General features: G+C 46.2%; 1 protein-coding gene across 4 annotated transcripts in view; it reads left to right on the forward strand.

The window, feature by feature from the left end:
* Nucleotides 1-22,069, forward strand: part of PLEKHG5 (pleckstrin homology and RhoGEF domain containing G5) — a 321,116-nt gene that overhangs the window by 239,507 nt on the left and 59,540 nt on the right. For all 4 annotated transcript variants that reach the window (XR_011315486.1, XR_011315487.1, XM_069741635.1 and 1 more), the window contains one exon: nucleotides 3,645-3,808. Coding sequence is in view for 2 of the 4 variants with exons in the window: in XM_069741635.1 (XP_069597736.1) it covers nucleotides 3,645-3,808 (164 nt within the window). In the remaining 2 variants the exon portion in view is untranslated. The remainder of the gene's footprint in view (nucleotides 1-3,644; nucleotides 3,809-22,069) is intronic.

Genomic DNA, 22,069 nt, shown 5'->3' on the forward strand with positions numbered 1-22,069 from the left:
GAGAGTCCATGCTGTGAGAGTCTGTGCTGTGAGAGTCCATGCTGTGAGAGTCTGTGCTGTGAGAGTCCATGCTGTGAGTCCATGCTGTGAGAGTACGTGCTGTGAGACTCTGTGCTGTGAGACTCCGTGCTGTGAGAGTCCATGCTGTGAGAGTCAATGCTGTGAGAGTCCATGCTGTGAGAGTCCATGCTGTGAGAGTCCATGCTGTGAGAGTCTGTGCTGTGAGAGTCCATGCTGTGAGACTCTGTGCTGTGAGACTCCGTGCTGTGAGAGTCCATGCTGTGAGAGTACGTGCTGTGAGACTCTGTGCTGTGAGACTCCGTGCTGTGAGACTCCGTGCTGTGAGAGTCCATGCTGTGAGAGTCCATGCTGTGAGAGTCTGTGCTGTGAGAGTCCATGCTGTGAGTCCATGCTGTGAGTCCATGCTGTGAGAGTACGTGCTGTGAGACTCCGTGCTGTGAGACTCCGTGCTGTGAGAGTCCATGCTGTGAGAGTCAATGCTGTGAGAGTCCATGCTGTGAGAGTCCATGCTGTGAGAGTCCATGCTGTGAGAGTCTGTGCTGTGAGAGTCCATGCTGTGAGACTCTGTGCTGTGAGACTCTGTGCTGTGAGAGTCCATGCTGTGAGAGTACGTGCTGTGAGACTCTGTGCTGTGAGACTCCGTGCTGTGAGAGTCCATGCTGTGAGAGTCCGTGCTGTGAGAGTCCGTGCTGTGAGAGTCCATGCTGTGAGAGTCCATGCTGTGAGAGTCCATGCTGTAAGAGTCCTTGCTGTAAGAGTCTGTGCTGTGAGAGTCCGTGCTGTGAGAGTCCATGCTGTGAGAGTCCATGCTGTAAGAGTCCTTGCTGTAAGAGTCTGTGCTATGAGAGTCTGTGCTATGAGAGTCCGTGCTGTGAGAGTCCGTGCTGTGAGAGTCTGTGCTGTGAGAGTCCGTGCTGTGAGTCCATGCTGTGAGAGTCTGTGCTATGAGAGTGGTAGTTAGGCATCAATCCTGTACCTGCTATGAGAGGCTGTGTTATTTAGACAATATCCCTATTGATCAAATGAGAAGCTCTAGTATTTAAATATCTTTACTGTGCATTCTGTTAGAGTTCATGGTTAGAGATGTTCAAAAAGATTTGCAGGACCCTGGTCTAGTGGCCACATCAGTAGTCCATGGGCGCCATATCAGAGCCCTATGAACTCCCTCCTACTTATCAACATGTCTGACTCTTCTCCTGACTAGTAGGCCCAACGCAACATCATGACATCGCATCACAGTACTCTGGCCTGGCAGCCACGGCCTACCAGTGGTCTTGGGAATCATTGTATTCAGCTCTATTTGTGGTAGTTAGACATCATTACCGCTCTTTCGGAAAGAGACAGTGGTAACTAGGATTATTACTGTCCATATTCTGAATATCCATGATTTTTTTTACATCATTACTGTCCATACCGTTATAGTCTATGGTAGTTAGATATCATTCCTGTCCTCACTGTGAGAGTCTGTGGTAGTTACACGTGATTACTGTCCACACTATTACTGTCCATGATATTTAGACATAGTTACTATCCAAACTGTGAGAGTCCCATGAAGTTTAGACATCATTCTTGTCCTCATTGTGAGAGTCTGTAGTAGTTAGACATCATTACTGTCCTCAGTGTTGGAGTCTATAGTAGTTAAGGATCATTCCTGTCCTCATTATGGTAGTTTGTGGGAGCTAGGGATCATTCCTGTCCTCATTGTGGGAGTCCGGGGTAGTTAGGGATCATTCCTGTCCTCATTGTGAGAGTCTGTGGTAGTTAGAGATCATTCCTGTCCTCAATTGTGAGAGTCTGTGGTAGTTAGGGATCATTCCTGTCCTCATTGTGGGAGTTTGTGGGAGTTAGGGATCATTCCTGTCCTCATTGTGGGAGTTTGTGGGAGTTAGGGATCATTCCTGTCCTCATTGTGAGAGTCTGTGGTAGTTAGGGATCATTCCTTCCTCATTGTGAGAGTCTGTGGTAGTTAGGGATCATTCCTGTCCTCATTGTGGGAGTCCGTGGAAGTTAGGGATCATTCCTGTCCTCATTGTGGGAGTTTGTGGTAGTTAGGGATCATTCCTTCCTCATTGTGGGAGTGTGTAGTAGTTAGGGATCATTCCTGTCCTCATTGTGGGAGTTTGTGGTAGTTAGGGATCATTCCTGTCCTCATTGTGAGAGTCTGTGGTAGTTATGGATCATTCCTGTCCTCATTGTGGGAGTCTGTGGTAGTTAGGGATCATTCCTTCCTCATTGTGAGAGTCTGTGGTAGTTAGGGATCATTCCTGTCCTCATTGTGAGAGTCTGTGGTAGTTAGGGATCATTCCTGTCCTCATTGTGAGAGTCTGTGGTAGTTAGGGATCATTCCTTCCTCATTGTGAGAGTCTGTGGTAGTTAGGGATCGTTCCTGTCATCATTGTGGGAGTCCGTGGTAGTTAGGGATCATTCCTGTCATCATTGTGGGAGTCCGTGGTAGTTAGGGATCATTCCTGTCCTCATTGTGAGAGTCTGTGGTAGTTAAGGATCATTCCTGTCATCATTGTGGGAGTCCGTGGTAGTTAGGGATCGTTCCTGTCATCATTGTGGGAGTCCGTGGTAGTTAGGGATCATTCCTGTCCTCATTGTGAGAGTCTGTGGTAGTTAAGGATCATTCCTGTCATCATTGTGGGAGTCCATGGTAGTTAGGGATCATTCCTTCCTCATTGTGTATGAGTCCTTGGAAGTTAGGGATCATTCCTGTCCTCATTGTGGGAGTCCGTGGTAGTTAGGGATCGTTACTGTTGAGCTTTCAATTTATTTCAAAACTTTTTCAATGAGCAATACTTTATCAGTGACGTAGTACAACTCATCATTACCCCACAGGGGTGTACATAATTCACTGTGTCTTATAGTGGGTGAATGCTCTTCCTGGTTTTGAGGTCAGATTTGGAGCATTCTGTACTGGTGACCCGGCTGATTCATGTGTCATCTCAAAGGTGCAAAGTATTCAAGCACATACTAGCTCCCTGCCGTGACGTGGTACGTATAGCCTGGGGCCTGTACAGACGCCTACTCTATATTGAGGCTTTGTGTCTAAACTTGCCTTCTCTATATGTCTGACTGTACATGTCTGGATGTTATATTGCTGATTTCTGTACACTAAGTATCCCACAAATATTTAGGAATATTCGTTAGGACTCATCCTATGGACTTTATGATTTATCTTATGCCATTTTACGTACATGGCATTTGGCCTTTTGTTTCATCTGTATAGCAGAATTTTCCATTAATTAATGATTTGTATGCCTAACATTAGCCAAAAGTGGCACGGCTGCACTAATTGGGGTGACTATTGGAAACTGTGCGATATTGTGGGGCCAGTGTGATGGATATGGTGAGGATGATACCATATGCAGGGTACCTAACCAGCTATTAGAGGTGTAGACTGTGTATACACCCCTGGTGAACAGGGCTGCAGTACCACACACAACCCATGCACAAGGGTGGCGCTGTTTATAGAAAAAAAATGACTGATTATTTTTTCTAACCATTAACAACTTTTTTATCGTTAAACTCAATCCCCCTTCCTCACCCAAGCTTATTAATTAATTAACATCCATTGACTTTTATATGCATTTTAATGAATCACCTTTTTTTTATTGCAGCTAAACCAGGGGATGAGCTGAAAGTGGAACAGGCTGTGAAGGATTTCAGATCATTGAGTTTACCCATCATGAGGAACACGGGAGCTACATCCACGTATATCTTCACCTCACCTAACGAGAGGCCTGACCAGCCGCCATTCAGGAGGGAGAGCTCCGACATCTTGGTATGTGACCCTCAGCTCATAGTGAGAGCCTAGAATAAATCAGTATTAAGCTTTATGCAGTTTTGGATGAATGACGTTTATTTATATGGGTCTCTGGGCGAGAAAGGTCTCATCTTTAGGCCACGTTCACACATTCAGTATTTGGTGAGTTTTTTACCTCAGTATTTGTAAGTCAATACCAGGAGTGGCTGATAAATACAGAAGCGGTGACGTGTTTCTATTATACTTTTCCTCTGATTGTTCTACTCCTGATTTTAGCTTACAAAATACTGAGGTAAAAAAAATGAAGCCAAATACTGAAAGTGTGAACGTGGCCTTAGGTGCAGAGGACGAACGATTTTCAGGAGGAGCGCAGAGTAAATGGTAGTTTGAGGCCCGTTTGAGATTTTGCGCCATTTTTGTTTTGCCTCTGGAATTATGACTGTTTATGGTGTGATGAAGCCGCAGCCTCGGCTGATCTGCTGTTTCCATTTCCTCTCGCTGATTTGCCATGTTTCCTGCTGTCTCGCTTAGAACAAATACTGTGACATGAGCACAAGTTCCTTTCCTATAGTTTCAATCGGGGCCATGTTGGATCAGCTCCAGAATGACAGGAACTGGCCTGTTCTCGGCCTTGACGACCACTTCAAAGAGCCCCTCGCGCACGGCGCTGTCTAGCCAAGGAATCTGTCGGCTTTCTCGCCCTTGAACTTGAGAGTCAGATTTTTCATTATTTCATTATGTACACGTTTCACAACGTAAAAGCTGTCACCCTATTTTGACAGCGAGATCAGAATGTGTAATCTGACAGGAATGATCAAGAAGTAAGGTATATATATAGTGGCATGTAAAAGTTTGAGCACCCCTGGTCAAAATTACTGTTATTGTGAACAGTTAAGTAAGTTGAAGGGGAAATAGTTTCTTAAAGGCCTAAAGTTAAAGATGACACATTTCCTTTGTATTTTAGGAAAAAAATATATATATATTTTAATCTTTTACATTTTAAAAATTACAAAAGGAAAATGGGCCGATGCAAAAGTTTGGGCACCCTGCATGGTTAGTAATTAGTAGGACCCCTTTTGAAAGTATCACAGCTTGTAATCACTTTTTGTAGGCCGCCAAGTGTCTTTCAATTCTTGTTTGAGGGATTTTCATCCATTCTTCCTTGGAAAATTCTTCCTGTTCTGTGAGATTCCTGGGTTGTCATGCATGGACTGCTATTTTGAGGTTCAGATCAGGGGACTGTAAGGGCCATTGTAAAACCTTCAGCGTGCGCTTCTTGAGGTAGTCTGTGTGGATTTTGACGTGTGTTTAGGATCATTATCCATATGTAGAAGCCATCCTCTTTTTAACTTCAGCTATTTTACAGATTTGTTGAACTTTCATTGAATCCAATCTTCCCAATGCCCATGAAATGTTCCCCTTGCCATTGGCTTCAACACAACCCCAAAGCATGATTGATCCACCCCCATGCTTAATGATAGTGAGATGTTCTTTTCCTGACATTCTGTGCCCTTTTCTATCCACACATACCATATTGGTCCACATGACTTGTTTCCAAAATGCATGAGGCTTGTTATATGTTCTTTTGCATACTTCTGATGCTCAATTTTATGGGGAGAATGCAGGAGAGGTTTTCTTCTGATGACTCTTCCATGAAGGCCATATTTGTGCAGGGTCTCTGAACAGTAGAACGATGTACCACAACTCCAGAGTCTACTACATCTTTCTGAAGGTCTTTTGCAGTCAAGCTGGACTTCTGGTTTACCTCTATAGCAGTTCTACGAGCAGCTCTCACTGAAAATTTGCTTGGTCTTCCAGACCTTATCTTGACCTTCACTGTTCCTGTTAACTGCCATTTCTTAATTACATTTCGAAGTGAGGAAAGGGCAACTTGAACACGCTGTGCTATCTTCTTATAGCCTATTCCTGCTTCCACAATTTTCACTTTCAGAGTGATGAGCAGCTGCTTAGAAGAAGCCATGGCTGCTGTTTTTTTGGCACAAGGCAAGAGGAGGCTGCGTTTTTATAAAGCTGGAAAATTTGCATTACCTGGCCTTTCCTAATGTGAACAAGCCATAACTCTAATAGGCTAATTAAGGCCTGAAACCTTGGTCAAAGTTATCTGAGTACACAAATCTCCAAAGGTGCCCAAACTTTTGCATCGGCCCATTTTCCTTTTTGTAATTTTTAAAATGTAAAAGATGAAAAAATATATATCCCCCCTAAAATACTAAGGCAATGTGTCATCTTTAACTTTGGCCTTTCAGAGATCATTTCATCTTCAGCTTGCTTAACTGTTCACAATAGCAGTAATTTTAACCAGAGGTGCCTAAACTTTTAAATTCCACTGTAAAAATGTAAATTGTCTCTTCAGAGAGGAAGAGGACTAGAACTCTAGTGTCACCTATTGGAAGTAGCAACCCTAACAGTCAATGTCGACCCTTTAACGAGCCTGTCACATGACTTAGGATAGTAGCCAAACCAGAATCTCAATTTTAAACAAGTAGTATTGGAAATATCGCGATGGCGGGATTTTACCATTCTGTGAAACTGAATCCTTAAGGTACCGTCACACTGAACGATATCGCTACCGATCCGTGACGTTGCAGCGTCCTGGCTAGCGATATCGTTGAGTTTGACAGGCAGCAGCGATCAGGATCCTGCTGTGCCATCGTTGGTCGGAGCAGAAAGTCCAGAACTTTATTTCGTCGCTGGACTCCCGCAGACATCGCTGGATCGGCGTGTGTGACGCCGATTCAGCGATGTCTTCACTGGTTACCAGGGTAAACATCGGGTTACTGAGCGCAGGGCCGCACTTAGTAACCCGATGTTTACCCTGGTTACCAGCGTAAACGTAAAAAAAAAAAAACACTACATACTTACATTCCGGTGTTTGTCCCCCGGCGCTGTGCTTCTCTGCACTGTGTAAGCGCCGGCCGGAAAGCAGAGCACAGCGGTGACGTCACTGCTCTGCTTTCCGGCTGGCTCTCACAGTCAGTGCAGAGAAGCACAGCGCCGGGGGACAGACACTGGAATGTAAGTATGTAGTGTTTTTTTTTTTTTACGTTTACGCTGGTAACCAGGGTAAACATCGGGTTACTAAGCACGGTCCTGGTTACCAGGGAACTTCGCATAGTTGGTCGCTGGAGAGCTGTCTGTGTGACAGCTCTCCAGCGACCACAGAGCGACGCTGCAGCGATCGGGATTGTTGTCTAGATCGCTGTAGCGTCGGTAAATGTGACGGTACCTTTAGGATAGGAAAATAGCTTTCATTCTGTGGGGCTCTGTCTCTTATCAGGAGTTTAAGAGACCAAGGCCGTCTGATGGCATTGTGCCCCATCTTGTGTACACTGCACGGCTTCATACTTTTAATAGTAACTGTGCTTGGTATGGCAGCACACTAATACAAAGCTGTAATACCAGGCACAGCCACCGCTAAATGTACAGAAATGTGCCTTGTAAACAATGTCTTGTAAAAAATGAAGTTGAAAGAGGAGGTGCCGACGCAATAAAATTCAGGTTTCTCATTCTGTCCCATTGCCACCTTGTGTATAACATCCAAAGCCTCGCTCTCCTGTATATAACATCTGGCCCCTCGCACTGTCGTCTTCCTGGTCTAATGTGTGATTGAATGGCTGCTGGTGCAGAGCTCACTGATACCAGCGGGGTCCTGTTAGGTTGTGTTCACACTATTTGTTTTTTCAGATTTTTTTTTTTATGCAAATTTTCAGCTGCGTTTTACAGTACCAGCAAAGTCAGAAATCTCTTGCACACAGCTTGTTTTTTTCATCAGTATTTTGTGCTTTGCATGTTTTTTTGCACAATGGAGAACTGGTATGTCACTTCTTTCAGCGTTTTTTCTCCAATTGTCAGCATTTTTCACCCATTTAAAGTAATGGGTGGTCAGTCTATCTATCTATTATCTATCTATCTATCTATTATCTATCTATCTATCTATCTATCTATCTATCTACTATCTATCTATCTATCTATCTATTATCTATTTATTTATCTATCTATTATCTATCTATCTATCATCTATCTATTATCTATCATCTATCTATCTATCTATCTATATATCTATTATCTATATATTATCTATGCATCTATTATATATCTTTTATATTATGTGTCTATCTATCTATCTATTATCTACCTAACTATCTATTATCTATCTATTATCTATCTATTATCTGTCTATTATCTATCTATCTAGCTATCTATCTATATATTTATATATTATCTCTTATCCATCTATCTTTTATCTATCTATCTATCTATCTATCTATCTATCTATCTATCTATCTATCTATCTATCTATCTATCTATCTATCTATCTATGATTCCAGTGTTATGGAGGATGGAGGTTGATAATATACAACTCTGTTTTTACAATAAAGCAGACTAGTTAATGTAATTCTAGACAAAATAGTGGAATAAATCTCTTTAATTGTAGCAGATTGTCAGTCCAGTATAATGCTCCTCTCATTATGTCCGGTTATACCAGTGTGGAAAGGTTGGTGAGATGAGCAGAATATATTCCCATTTCCGTGAGACAGGAGATTAGATGCAATTGCTGCCATATCTTGGGGATGACGCTCCACATGCTCCGGTGTCACCTGCTTTATGGCTCCGCTGTGCACTGTACAAGGTTGTACCGCTGTGCTGACGGCAGAATAAATACGGAATTATGGCTGATTGCGCATTGCTCCAGGACTTTGCTCTTTCGTGTAGTTACTCCACCCTTTTCTATGTCGTGTGGATGGTAAACCTGCTTCTTCTTGATAAAGAGACACTAAACCTGCAGTCTATTACTGTGCTGTGAAATGCAACGTATTATTCCCTGTTATCAGCCGCGTCAATCGGGAAAGAAGCTGACTGTAATGCAATGTATGTCTTAAACAGAATCCCCTCCGTGATCAATACTTTATCTTTACAGCCGAAAATCTCCTAACAAACAATAGAATTCCTGATATGTCTATGTGTTGTTGGGTCATTATCACATGTTCTGGATCATCTGTTGGTCACATAAAGTGTAAAATATTTTTTAAAAAGTCCTTTAGTCTGGCACCAACATACCCTAATATGTGCTTGGATCAGTCCAATGAATAACACTCATTTGTAAGGGTAGATCACTTTTAGGAGGGTGGGCCTAAAAAAAAATGTTTATCTCCTAAATCTGCTACTTTCCATTTTTTAATTTCTGAAAGCTGCTCAGTTTCTTTGTTGAAAGCCCCATACAGTGAAAGCCCCACATTGTCAGATTTTTTAAGATGATTAAATATTGGCTCCATTTTTTAAGCTATTATATTATATCTGTGTGTAAAGTGTATTCTGCAGTTTGGACACTAGGTGGTGCCATACCTGATTTGTTAACAATTCCTATCCCGCACCCCAAATGGCCCTTAGGTCTTCCTATAAGTGGGGAGCAGGCGCTCCAAATGCTTTGTACCCGAAATAAAACCTGATTTGGTTGCTTTATTTCTGATGACAGGTTCTGGGGATGGTCGGTGGATGTTTTTGGATTCTCCATTGTGGTTATTTGAGGTCCATAGTTCAGACATCATAGTAAATCTTCACTATTTATTTGATTGACTTAGGACTGGTTTATTCAGACTAATCCGCAAAGTCTTTAATGTGTTTGCTGATCGTTTTCCCAAGGACTCCTGAGTAGTAAGGAACATAGTAATTCATTATGTGAAAGCAGCCTAAGGCTATGTTCACACTGAGCTTTTTGTTGATGATTTTGAAGCTGATCCACTTAAAAAAAAAGACTCTTTGATACGGATTTTGGAGCAGATCAGCTTCGAAATACGCATGAAAAATTGACCTAAGGGTACATTCATGTAATTTTCATGTAGGTGTGAAAATCCAAAAACACAATTTTTTTGTTTTTTTGGAGACTTTTTTTTTCCTGAAGTGGTTTTAAAGAGGTTTTTGAAGCGTTTTTAAAATCTCATAAAACAAAAAAACTGACAGTATGAACGGGAACAAAAAGTGTTATTTCCATTGAAATAAACAGAGATTTCAGAGCGTACCTGAATCGGTTTTTGATGTGGATTTTGAAATGGGTCTGCTTCAAAATCCTTAAAAAAAAATTGTGTGAGCCTAGGATAAGGCTGTGTGCAAAAAACGTCTTTAAGGTTTCCGTAGGAGAAGCTGCTTCAGGCGAAACCCAGAGGTCTTTATCAGCAGCAGCTTCGCTGGCTGTTTGGTGTCGTTTTTGCAAGCTGGCGTCTTTTCTTTTTTGGGATATGAGCATTTTTCGTTGCAGTTTCAGAACCCAGAAGTGGTTAAAAGAAGAAGCAAAAGGCTGAACTTGTGCACAGCGATGTCGTTTTAACATTGCTGTGCATTATGTTCATGTTTCGCAGTGCTTCTTCAGGTGGTTTCCTGATGGAATCTGCCAGAAAAAAAAAACATTGTGGGCACAAAACCTAAAAGTATGTTCACATGGAGTTTTTTTTCATGTGAATTATTGAGCTGATTCCGTTACAAAATCCGAATCAAGGATCGCTTTGGGAAAACTTTCTTCTAGTGCATTTGCATGGTGTTGTTTTTTTCTTGTGAAAAAAAAAGCAATATATCACATCTTGATACTTCTGTGCTGGAAAACCAGCTCTATATTTCACCATTGAATGAGTAGAAGTGGAAAGAAAACATCTGAGACACAATAAAAAGCATAAAAAAACACACCAACCACCGCATTGAAGAAAAAAAAATGTTATGCTTTTTTTTCTCGGACAAGGATTGAGCCATAATAATACAGACCAAAAACTATGTAAACATAACCTAACGGTTTTTAAGTTTTTTTAAGACCGCTAAGAATAGGCTCACATGGCAATAAAATAGATATGATAATATACTTATCTGTGCTATTCCGATCCCCCCAAGGACCCTCACTGCTTCTTGTCATTGCTGCACATCACCTCATTATCCACCTAAGTGATGTCACTAAAGATGACATATCTCTGATCAGACACTGTGATCATGAGACGTAGAGCAGGGCAATAATTATTGGGCTAGCATGACCCCTGCCCCATCAGACCAGCTAGATATGTCCATAGTGCATGTTACGACTCGCAGTCATGAAGGCGGCTTTCACAAGTCACTCATTGCTGTCAATGGACAATCAAGGATATCTAGTTGTCAGAGCGGCACTGCAATACATGACACAGCCAGTAGAGCGGCGCTGTTACTGAGCAATATTATATTTATATCACGGTTACATCATGAAGCGAGAAGACTGGTGATGTGAGGATGTCATAATCCCCTCACCCCGAAGTAGTGACCCCCATACTGTATCCAGTGATACACATGGGACATAAGAGTGCGGCCTCAATATATAATTATTGAAGAGCGGGAAACTTCACTCCATCTCTTGTGCCCAGGTGATTCATTCACCGTCCTCTTTGTACAGTCAACAGATATTGGCCATGATGGTTAGGGATGGGCAAACCCGTGGAAGTTCCGATTCTCGTACCCAACCCGAACTTTAGTCCATAGAACTGTTCCCAAACTTGAACCAGAACCTGAACCCCATCGAAAACAATGGAGACCCGAACCTTGGATCTGTAAAAATGCATTTTTCTTATAACGACCACAAAAAAAGAAAAAGGAGCATCTGCGGACCGCCAATCACTGCCTCCTTTGTGGGAAATGTCCCATGAGTTTTTGCCTCACTACAACCCCATGTAAGTCTAACTATAGAGCAGAGCAATAGCACTATCTGTGCCTAGGACACCATAAATGTCTGGTACCACATGTAAGTCTGACTATAGAGCAGGGCAACAGCACTATCTGTGCCTAGTACAGCATAAATGTCTGATACCACATGTAAGTCTGACTATAGAGCAGGGCAACAGCACTATCTGTGCCTAGGACAGCATAAATGTCTGGTACCACATGTAAGTCTGACTATAGAGCAGGGCAACAGCACTATCTGTGCCTAAGACAGCATAAATGTCTGATACCACATGTAAGTCTGACTATAGAGCAGGGCAACAGCACTATCTGTGCCTAGGACAGCATAAATGTCTGGTACCACATGTAAGTCTGACTATAGAGCAGGGCAACAGCACTATCTGTGCCTAGGACAGCATAAATGTCTGATACCACATGTAAGTCTGACTATAGAGCAGGGCAACAGCACTATCTGTGCCTAGGACAGCATAAATGTCTGGTACCACATGTAAGTCTGACTATAGAGCAGGGCAACAGCACTATCTGTGCCTAGGACAGCATAAATGTCTGATACCACATGTAAGTCTGACTATAGAGCAGGGCAACAGCACTATCTGTGCCTAGGACAGCATAAATGTCTGATACCACATGTAAGTCTGACTATAGAGCAGGGCAACATCACTATCTGTGCCTAGGACAGCATAAATGTCTGATACCACATGTAAGTCTGACTATAGAGCAGGGCACCAGCACTATCTGTGCCTAGGACAGCATAAATGTCTGGTACCACATGTAAGTCTGACTATAGAGCAGGGCAACAGCACTATCTGTGCCTAGGACAGCATAAATGTCTGATACCACATGTAAGTCTGACTATAGAGCAGGGCAACAGCACTATCTGTGCCTAGGACAGCATAAATGTCTGATACCACATGTAAGTCTGACTATAGAGCAGGGCAACAGCACTATCTGTGCCTAGGACAGCATAAATGTCTGATACCACATGTAAGTCTGACTATAGAGCAGGGCAACAGCACTATCTGTGCCTAGGACAGCATAAACTTTCTCTTAATGGCTCGTTGGTGGAGGAGATGATTGGTGGGGTCCACACTAAGTCCGAGCCTCTTGGTTTCCATACGGGGAACACTCATCTGGGTGTGGGAACGCTACACGGAAAGTGTGGCCTAATTGTGAGTGACCAGGGCCGGCGTCAGCACCCGGCACAGCGGGCAAATGCCGGGGCCCTGGGGAGAGAGGGGGGCCCACTCATGCTGTGATAGATACAGCTGGGAGAGCAGAGCAGGAGATAACATGCTCTCTCCGCCTACAAAGTCACACTGGCTGCGTTCTCTTAACCCCTATGTGCCAGCTCTGACACAAGCATCTTATCACTCAGTGAGTGCAGCCAGGCAGGCACACATAGGGGTTAAGAGAAGGCAGCCAGTGTGACATTGTTTGTGGGGGGAGAGAGCACGTTCTCTGCTCTGATCTCCGCCCCTGGCTGGCTGCCGTGCTGCTGAACTTATGAGGCAGATTCAGGAGGAGCTCCTAGTCCTACCAGTGCATGAGTGAGTGGCGCTGCTATATGCTACGTGGGCTGCTATATACTACATGGGCTGCTATATACTACGTGGGCTGCTATATACTACGTGGGCAGTGTTATATACTACATGGCTGTGTTTATATGCGATCATGAATCGGGGTATGTGTTAAAGGGGGGGCCCACTGAGACTCTTTCGCCCGGGGCCCTCAAAAACCTGGAGCCGGCCCTGTGAGTGACTAATATAATAATTACCAGTAGATTATAGTCCTATGTTCTGTAACATTCACTTGTAAACAGGAACTGGTGGAGACGGAACATGTGTGGATGGAGGAGACCCTGTGTTTTATCATGCTTCAGTCATGGGGGCACCCTGGTGGTCACACCAATAGTCATAAAGGGCCCCATACATATTGGATGGTCGTCATGTGACGGATGCTTTGTCCGGCAGTTATCTCGCCCGACTCTCCCATACAGAGGAGCTTGCTCTACCTCTACCTATACACCCCCGTGCACTAAGATATCAAGCTGAAAATCATCATTGCAGAAAACTTAATGTAGAGTAAAGGGTCCTATGTATATTTTTCATCTGTTAGATGTTTATGAATTTCATGAAGATCTGACCACTAGATGTCAGTGTTCCACTTTAGATGGATCAGTTAGTTTTCAGCACATGCACATTACATGGATGTCTTCCGAAACTTCAGATTTCGCCCCCAGGATATGTGGGGGTTTCCTGTAGATATAGTGGACAGGCTTCCTTCACCTGTACAGATGTAACCAGAGTCCCTGGAGTGCTAGTAATCCAGATCCTCCATCTTTAAATGTCTACAGAAGGAGAGGAGCAGTGCTGCGCAGTAGGCTCTGCTACTAATGTGAGTACTTGTCAATTCTGCTGCAGCGTCACCACAGTAGAAGTAAAGCATTGCACCTTCCCTTTATCCTTGTAGCGCATCAGTGTGAATGCTGGACACCGCCATTAACCCAGAATTCACTAACGTAGCATTGAAATAAGTTATCTAAACCAGTGTTTTATTTAAGCAACGCACTCTGAGTCTTAAACAACAGAAAATTCAGTCTTGAAACGCGTTGCATTAATAAAAACTTGATGTTATGTTGTCATTTATTTAAACTTCGGTTTCGTTTGTTGCCACTCTCCTCCCTGTTGGCAGAACAGAACAACCATCCATTTGTTTGCTGACCTCCAACTATCATCAGGAATTTAAAGGCAACCTGTCACTTGCCATAAATACATCATGTTTATTCCTGGTGTAAATGCCGCTGTTCTCCTGAATCTGGCAATGTTTTTTTTTGTTTCTGATCCTTCCCAGTCCTGAGATATGACGTCCTCTTCCCTATATGTAAACCTGGTCTTGTTAGACAAGTGGGCGTGGTTTCAAAGTGTTTTATGCCAGTTTTCTATCATAAACACTTTGATTAATCAGGGCCTAAATTTATATACAAGGAAAAGGGGGTCATATTTCAGGAATGGAGAGAAGCAGGAACAAAAAAACACCGGATTCAGGAGAACAGGGGCATTTACACCAAGTGAATAATGACATATTTATGGAAAGTGACTGTTTTTTTTATACTCCCTAGAGATAAGACTCTGCCTGAAGTGTCTAACAGCTGCTTTCTCATCATACACAACACATGGCTGAGTATTGCATCTGCCTCGCAGAGGGGCAGCATCAGAGATTGCAGAGGAGCAACCACAGAGATAGTGAAAGAGCAGCGGCAGAGATAGTGGAGGGGAAGCACAGAGATAGTGGAGCGGCAGGGCAGAGATAACAGAGGGGAAACAGCAGAGATAACATAGGGGCAACAACAGAGATAGTGGAGGGGCAGCACAGAGATAGTGGAGGGGCAGGGCAGAGATAGTGGAGGGGCAGGGCAGAGATAACATAGGGGCAACAGCAGAGATAGTGGAGGGGCAAAGGCAGATATAGTGGAGGGGCAGGTCAGAGATAGTGGAGGGGCAAAGGCAGATATATTGGAGGGGCAGCACAGAGATAGTGGAGGGGCAGGGCAGAGATAACAGAGAGGCAACAGCAGAGATAGAGGAGGGTCAAAGGCAGATATAGTGGAGGGGCAGCACAGAGATAGTGGAGGGTCAGTGGCAGAGATAATGGAGGGAAAGCACAGAGATAGTGAATGGGCAGCTAAAGGTACCGTCACACTGAGCAACTTTACAATGAGAACAACGATCCGTGACGTTGCAGCGTCCTGGATAGCGATCTCGTTGTGTTTAACATGCAGCAGCGATCAGGATCCTGCTGTGACATCGCTGGTCGTAGCTGAAAGTCCAGAACTTTATTTGGTCGTCATGATTTGTCATGTTTGACAGCAAAAGCAACAATGCCTGCAATTTTTTTTCACGGAGCTAACAACCAGCGAGAACGATAAGTGAGTCACTGGATCGCTCCTGCATCGTTCTGGAGTTGCTGTGTTTGACATCTCTACAGCGACCTAACAGCAACGCTCCAGCGATCTAGTTTAGGTCGGATCGTTGTCTATATCGCTGGAGCGTCGCTAAATATGACGGTACCTTAAGAGATAATAGAGGGGCAGTTGCGGAGGTAGTAGATAGGCAGTGGCAGAGAAAGCGGAGGAGCAATAGCAGAAACAGCGTAGAGACCATCACAGAGATAGCGAAGCAGCAGAGATAGTAAAGGAGCAGTGGCAGAGATAGCAGAGGGGCAGCATAGAGATAGCACAGGGGCAGTGCAGAAATAGAGAGTCAGCACAGAGATAGTGGAGAGGCAGCGCAGAGATGACGGGGCAGCGCAGATATGGTGAATGGCAGTACAGAGGAAGCAGAGAGACAGTGCTGAGATAGTGGAGGGGCAGCGCAGAGATGACGGGGCAGCGCAGATATGGTGAATGGCAGTACAGGGGAAGCAGAGAGACAGCGCTGAGATAGTGGAGGGGCAGCGCAGAGATGACGGGGCAGCGCAGATATGGTGAATGGCAGTACAGAGGAAGCAGAGAGACAGTGCTGAGATAGTGGAGGGGCAGCGCAGAGATGACGGGGCAGCGCAGATATGGTGAATGGCAGCACAGAGGAAGCAGAGAGACAGCGCTGAGATAGTGGAGGGGCAGCGCAGAGATGACGGGGCAGCGCAGATATGGTGAATGGCAGTACAGAGGAAGCAGAGAGACAGTGCTGAGATAGTGGAGGGGCAGCGCAGAGATGGCGGAGAGGCAGCGCGGAGATGCAGAAGGGCAGCAAATAGCTGGCAGAGGGACAAATTGGAGATAGTGGAGGGGCAGCATAGCAATAACTGTCGGCCAAATGAGCGTTTACCATTTTGTGCCTTTTGCCTCGTTGACACTGATCAGCTGGGTGTTCGTATCCATGTCTCATCCACACATACTGTAGAATATTTGTTGTCTGTTTCCTCTTTAGATTTACATTAATTAACAGAATTCATGGTTGTTGAAGTTGAACTATAATTGTGGCTTATTAGGTTCACATTCATTTCGTGCCATGACCTTTGGATTCTCCCAACTGTAAAACACATGCGTCCCTGATGATATATTGTACTGTATGTAAAGAGGCCCTGAAACCTGGAACATGTGCCAATATCATAATATGCTTTTTGTACTGATTCAGGATCTCTTCTCGCTGTCAGTGAATGGGTGCAGTGAAGGTCTACGTCCTGTAAAAATAATAATAATTTTATTTATATAGCGCCGACATATTCTGCAGCGCTTTACAAATTATAGAGGGTATTTGTACAGACAATAGACATTACAGTATAACAATAAACACAGATCAAAACAGATCCCAAGAGAAGTGAGGACCCTGCTCGCAAGCTTACAGACTATGAGGAAAAAGGGGAGACACGAGAGGTGGATGGTAACAATTGCTTTAGTTATTTGGACCGGCTATAGTGTAAGAATCGGGTGTTCATGTAAAGCTGCATGAACCAGTTAACTGCCTAAGTATGTAGCAGTACAGACACAGAGGGCTAATAACTGCATAAAGCGTATGAGAACATGATGCGAGGAACCTGATTATGTTGTTTTTTTTTTTGAATGGGCCACACAGGGATAATTAGGTTAATGCATTGAGGCGGTAGGCCAGTCTGAAGAAATGCGTTTTTAGGGCAAGCTTAAAACTGTGGGGATTGGGGATTAATCGTATTAACCTAGGTAGTGCATTCCAAAGAATCGGCGCAGCACGTGTAAAGTCCTGGAGACGGGAGTGGGAGGGCATGGGTAGGGTGGTAGACTGAGACCAGAGAGGAGATGTAGGGTGGTGCTGAGCCATGGAGTGCTGTGTGGATGAGGGTAATAGTTTTGTACTTGATTCTGGAGTGGATGGGTAACCAGTGTAATGACTGGCACAAGGTAGAGGCATCGGTGTAACGGTTGGTAAGGAATATGATCCTGGCTGCAGCATTCAGGACAGATTGGAGCGGGGAGAGTTTGGTAAGAGGGAGGCCGATTAGTAGAGAGTTACAATAGTCCAGGCGAGAATGAATAAGTGAAATAGTAAGAGTTTTTGCAGGGTTGAAAGTAAGTAAAGGTCGAATTCTAGAAATGTTTTTGAGATGCAGCTCGGTCCTGGCCATGCCATGGAAGGCTTGTGAGCAGATCTGATAACTGTAAGGGCAGCACAATGATGCTTCCCAGGGGCGTAACTACCGCGGTCGCCATTGCGACCGGGCCCAGCAGGTCAGGGGCCCGGGGCCGGCAGGTCGGACTGTCCATCGGCAGAAGAGCCGGTGCCAGTAGTGGGCCAATCGGAGGAGCCGTTGCCTTGGCAGTGGGTGTGGCTGGTGACGTCTGGGTGGGGCCGTTGTCCCTGTGCGATGCGGAAGTTGGCCCCCAGCAGTGAGGCGGGTGGACCGGAAGACTGTGTGAGGAGCGGGGATGTCTGGCGGCTAGGGTAGTGCAGTGCCGGGAGTCCCGGAGTGTTACGGAGGGAGCAGTCGAGACCGCGTCCTGTTCCAGCTATGAGTGAGTGCTGGGGAAAAGTTCGGGTTGTAGTGGGGGGAGGTGGTCCGCAGCCGGGCTGGGTGGCACACACTGTATATCCCGTCACCTGCCCGCTCGCTGCTCTGCCACCTCCACAGTGTGGGGGCCAGGGTGAGCTGCTAATGGGTGACATGAGAAGGCTGGTGTCCTGGAATTGATGTGACACAGTGATCACTAGGGGTCTTCATACTGGTGACTCCTGAGTGATCAGTGCCCTGTACTATGCCCAGCACAGAGTGTAATGGCCCAGGTCTGTGCCCACTGTAATGTAGTACCCTGGACCTGTGGGTGTACCTCCTGTGTGGTCACATCATTAGTGCGACTCCTGAGTGATCAGTGCCCTGCACTATGCCCAGCACTGTGTGTAATGGCTCAGGTCTGTGCCCACTGTATTGTAGTACCCTGGACCTGTAGGTGTACCCCCTGTGTGGTCACATCATTCGGCTCTGGTCTGGAGTTATTGTAGGTGCTGTACCTATATCTGAGACAATGGGAGCCGCTGCACTGTTCCTCCCCCTCCCCCCGCCAGTGCCGCCGCCGCATTTAAATATACCGGTGTCTATGACCTGTATATACCCCTGTGTGGGCTGTGCTCTATATACCCCTGTGTGGGCTGTGCTCTATATATCCCTGTGTGGGCTGTGCTGTATATACCCCTGTGTGGGCTGTGCTCTATATACCCCTGTGTGGGCTGTGCTCTATATACCCCTGTGTGGGCTGTGCTCTATATACCCCTGTGTGGGCTGTGCTCTATATACCCCTGTGTGGGCTGTGCTCTATATACCCCTGTGTGGGCTGTGCTCTATATACCCCTGTGTGGGCTGTGCTCTATATCACTGTGCGAGCTATGCTGGATATACCACTGTGCGGGCTGTGCTGTATATACCACTGTGCGGGCTATGCTGGATATACCACTGTGCGGGCTGTGCTGTATATACCACTGTGCGGGCTGTGCTGGATATACCACTGTGAGGGCTATGCTGGATATACCACTGTGCGGGCTGTGCTGGATATACCACTGTGCGGGCTGTGCTGGATATACCACTGTGCGGGCTGTGCTGGATATACCACTGTGCGGGCTGTGCTGGATATACCACTGTGCGGGCTGTGCTGGATATACCACTGTGCGGGCTGTGCTGGATATACCACTGTGCGGGCTGTGCTGGATATACCACTGTGCGGGCTGTGCTGGATATACCACTGTGCGGGCTGTGCTGGATATACCACTGTGCGGGCTGTGCTGGATATACCACTGTGCGGGCTGTGCTGGATATACCACTGTGCGGGCTGTGCTGGATATACCACTGTGCGGGCTGTGCTGGATATACCACTGTGCGGGCTGTGCTGGATATACCACTGTGCGGGCTGTGCTGTATATACCACTGTGAGGGCTATGCTGGATATACCACTGTGCGGGCTGTGCTGGATATACCACTGTTCGGGCTGTGCTGGATATACCACTGTGAGGGCTATGCTGGATATACCACTGTGCGGGCTGTGCTGGATATACCACTGTGCGGGCTGTGCTGGATATACCACTGTGCGGGCTGTGCTGGATATACCACTGTGCGGGCTGTGCTGGATATACCACTGTGCGGGCTGTGCTGGATATACCACTGTGAGGGCTGTGCTGGATATACCACTGTGCGGGCTGTGCTGGATATACCACTGTGAGGGCTGTGCTGGATATACCACTGTGCGGGCTGTGCTGGATATACCACTGTGCGGGCTGTGCTGGATATACCACTGTGCGGGCTGTGCTGGATATACCACTGTGCGGGCTGTGCTGGATATACCACTGTGCGGGCTGTGCTGGATATACCACTGTGAGGGCTGTGCTGGATATACCACTGTGCGGGCTGTGCTGGATATACCACTGTGCGGGCTGTGCTGGATATACCACTGTGCGGGCTGTGCTGGATATACCACTGTGCGGGCTGTGCTGGATATACCACTGTGCGGGCTGTGCTGGATATACCACTGTGCGGGCTGTGCTGGATATACCACTGTGCGGGCTGTGCTGGATATACCACTGTACGGGCTGTGCTGGATATACCACTGTGCGGGCTGTGCTGGATATACCACTGTGCGGGCTGTGCTGGATATACCACTGTGCGGGCTGTGCTGGATATACCACTGTGCGGGCTGTGCTGGATATACCACTGTGCGGGCTGTGCTGGATATACCACTGTGCGGGCTGTGCTGGATATACCACTGTGCGGGCTGTGCTGGATATACCACTGTGCGGGCTGTGCTGGATATACCACTGTGCGGGCTGTGCTGGATATACCACTGTGCGGGCTGTGCTGGATATACCACTGTGCGGGCTGTGCTGGATATACCACTGTGCGGGCTGTGCTGGATATACCACTGTGCGGGCTGTGCTGGATATACCACTGTGCGGGCTGTGCTGGATATACCACTGTGCGGGCTGTGCTGGATATACCACTGTGCGGGCTGTGCTGGATATACCACTGTGCGGGCTGTGCTGGATATACCACTGTGCGGGCTGTGCTGGATATACCACTGTGCGGGCTGTGCTGGATATACCACTGTGCGGGCTGTGCTGGATATACCACTGTGCGGGCTGTGCTGGATATACCACTGTGCGGGCTGTGCTGGATATACCACTGTGCGGGCTGTGCTGGATATACCACTGTGCGGGCTGTGCTGGATATACCACTGTGCGGGCTGTGCTGGATATACCACTGTACGGGCTGTGCTGGATATACCACTGTGCGGGCTGTGCTGGATATACCACTGTGCGGGCTGTGCTGGATATACCACTGTGCGGGCTGTGCTGGATATACCACTGTGCGGGCTGTGCTGGATATACCACTGTACGGGCTGTGCTGGATATACCACTGTGCGGGCTGTGCTGGATATACCACTGTACGGGCTGTGCTGGATATACCACTGTGCGGGCTGTGCTGGATATACCACTGTGCGGGCTGTGCTGGATATACCACTGTGCGGGCTGTGCTGGATATACCACTGTGCGGGCTGTGCTGGATATACCACTGTACGGGCTGTGCTGGATATACCACTGTGCGGGCTGTGCTGGATATACCACTGTACGGGCTGTGCTGGATACACCACTGTGCGGGCTGTGCTGGATATACCACTGTGCGGGCTGTGCTGGCACCCAACACCATGTTGCAGTGCAGGAGATTCCTCCTGCACGGCAACAGTCCGAGGCGTATCTAAAGGAAGGGGGGGGGCCCATTTGGAAGTTCGCACTGGGGCCCATAACTTTGTAGTTACGCCACTGATGCTTCCTATTCAGCGATTGCAAGCATAGACCTCGGAAAACATGAAGAATTGATACAGAAATAATATTGTAACTTTTCTTTTTTTTGCAATAAGCATGTTTTAACTGTAAACAGAAAACTTCAGACATGATGTACACAACATGACACGACTGGATGCGTGTAGCATCTGTTCGCTACAAATAGAGCTGGGCTGTGATATGTCTCGCCGTGCGTCTTGTGCGTCACTCGTTTTTACACTTTACACAGCGCAGACTATTTTAAACACAATTTCCCCAAACAATTTTAATCACTGGCGGTAAATATATAAGTCTCAGATCCTCCTCTGATGTAAAGCAGCGTCTGCCTGTCTGGGAAAGCCACTAACACGGCCGACATTACTGCTTGTGCGGAGGAACGTCACAACTTTCATAGGCTGGAAACTCCTGGCAAATTTATAGGGTTATGTACTAATATCTCCATATTGTGGTTTAACATGTTGCCCAAAAGTCTAGAAAAACTGGGTGAAGAGTGGCAGCCGTAAACTGCACGTCATCCCTGCGGCAGGGGAGCAGCCTAGTGTCAGCGCTGGAATCAGCAGAGTCTTGCAGGGGTGAGAATAGGTTACCATTTTATTTTGTACCATTTTTTACTCATGTGCAATATGGGAGTATGTTACCCTAAAACGACTGTTCAAACCAAGCACAGGCGCTACAATGAAGCCTATGCTGGAGCTCCCTTCAAATAGGATGATAGATGGAGTGTCGAGCAGGGGCGTAACTACCATAGGTGCCGGAGTTGCAATCGCGCCCGGACCCTAGA

The sequence above is a fragment of the Ranitomeya imitator genome, chromosome 10 (assembly GCF_032444005.1).
Source record: "Ranitomeya imitator isolate aRanImi1 chromosome 10, aRanImi1.pri, whole genome shotgun sequence".
NCBI classification, from domain to species: Eukaryota; Metazoa; Chordata; class Amphibia; order Anura; family Dendrobatidae; genus Ranitomeya; species Ranitomeya imitator.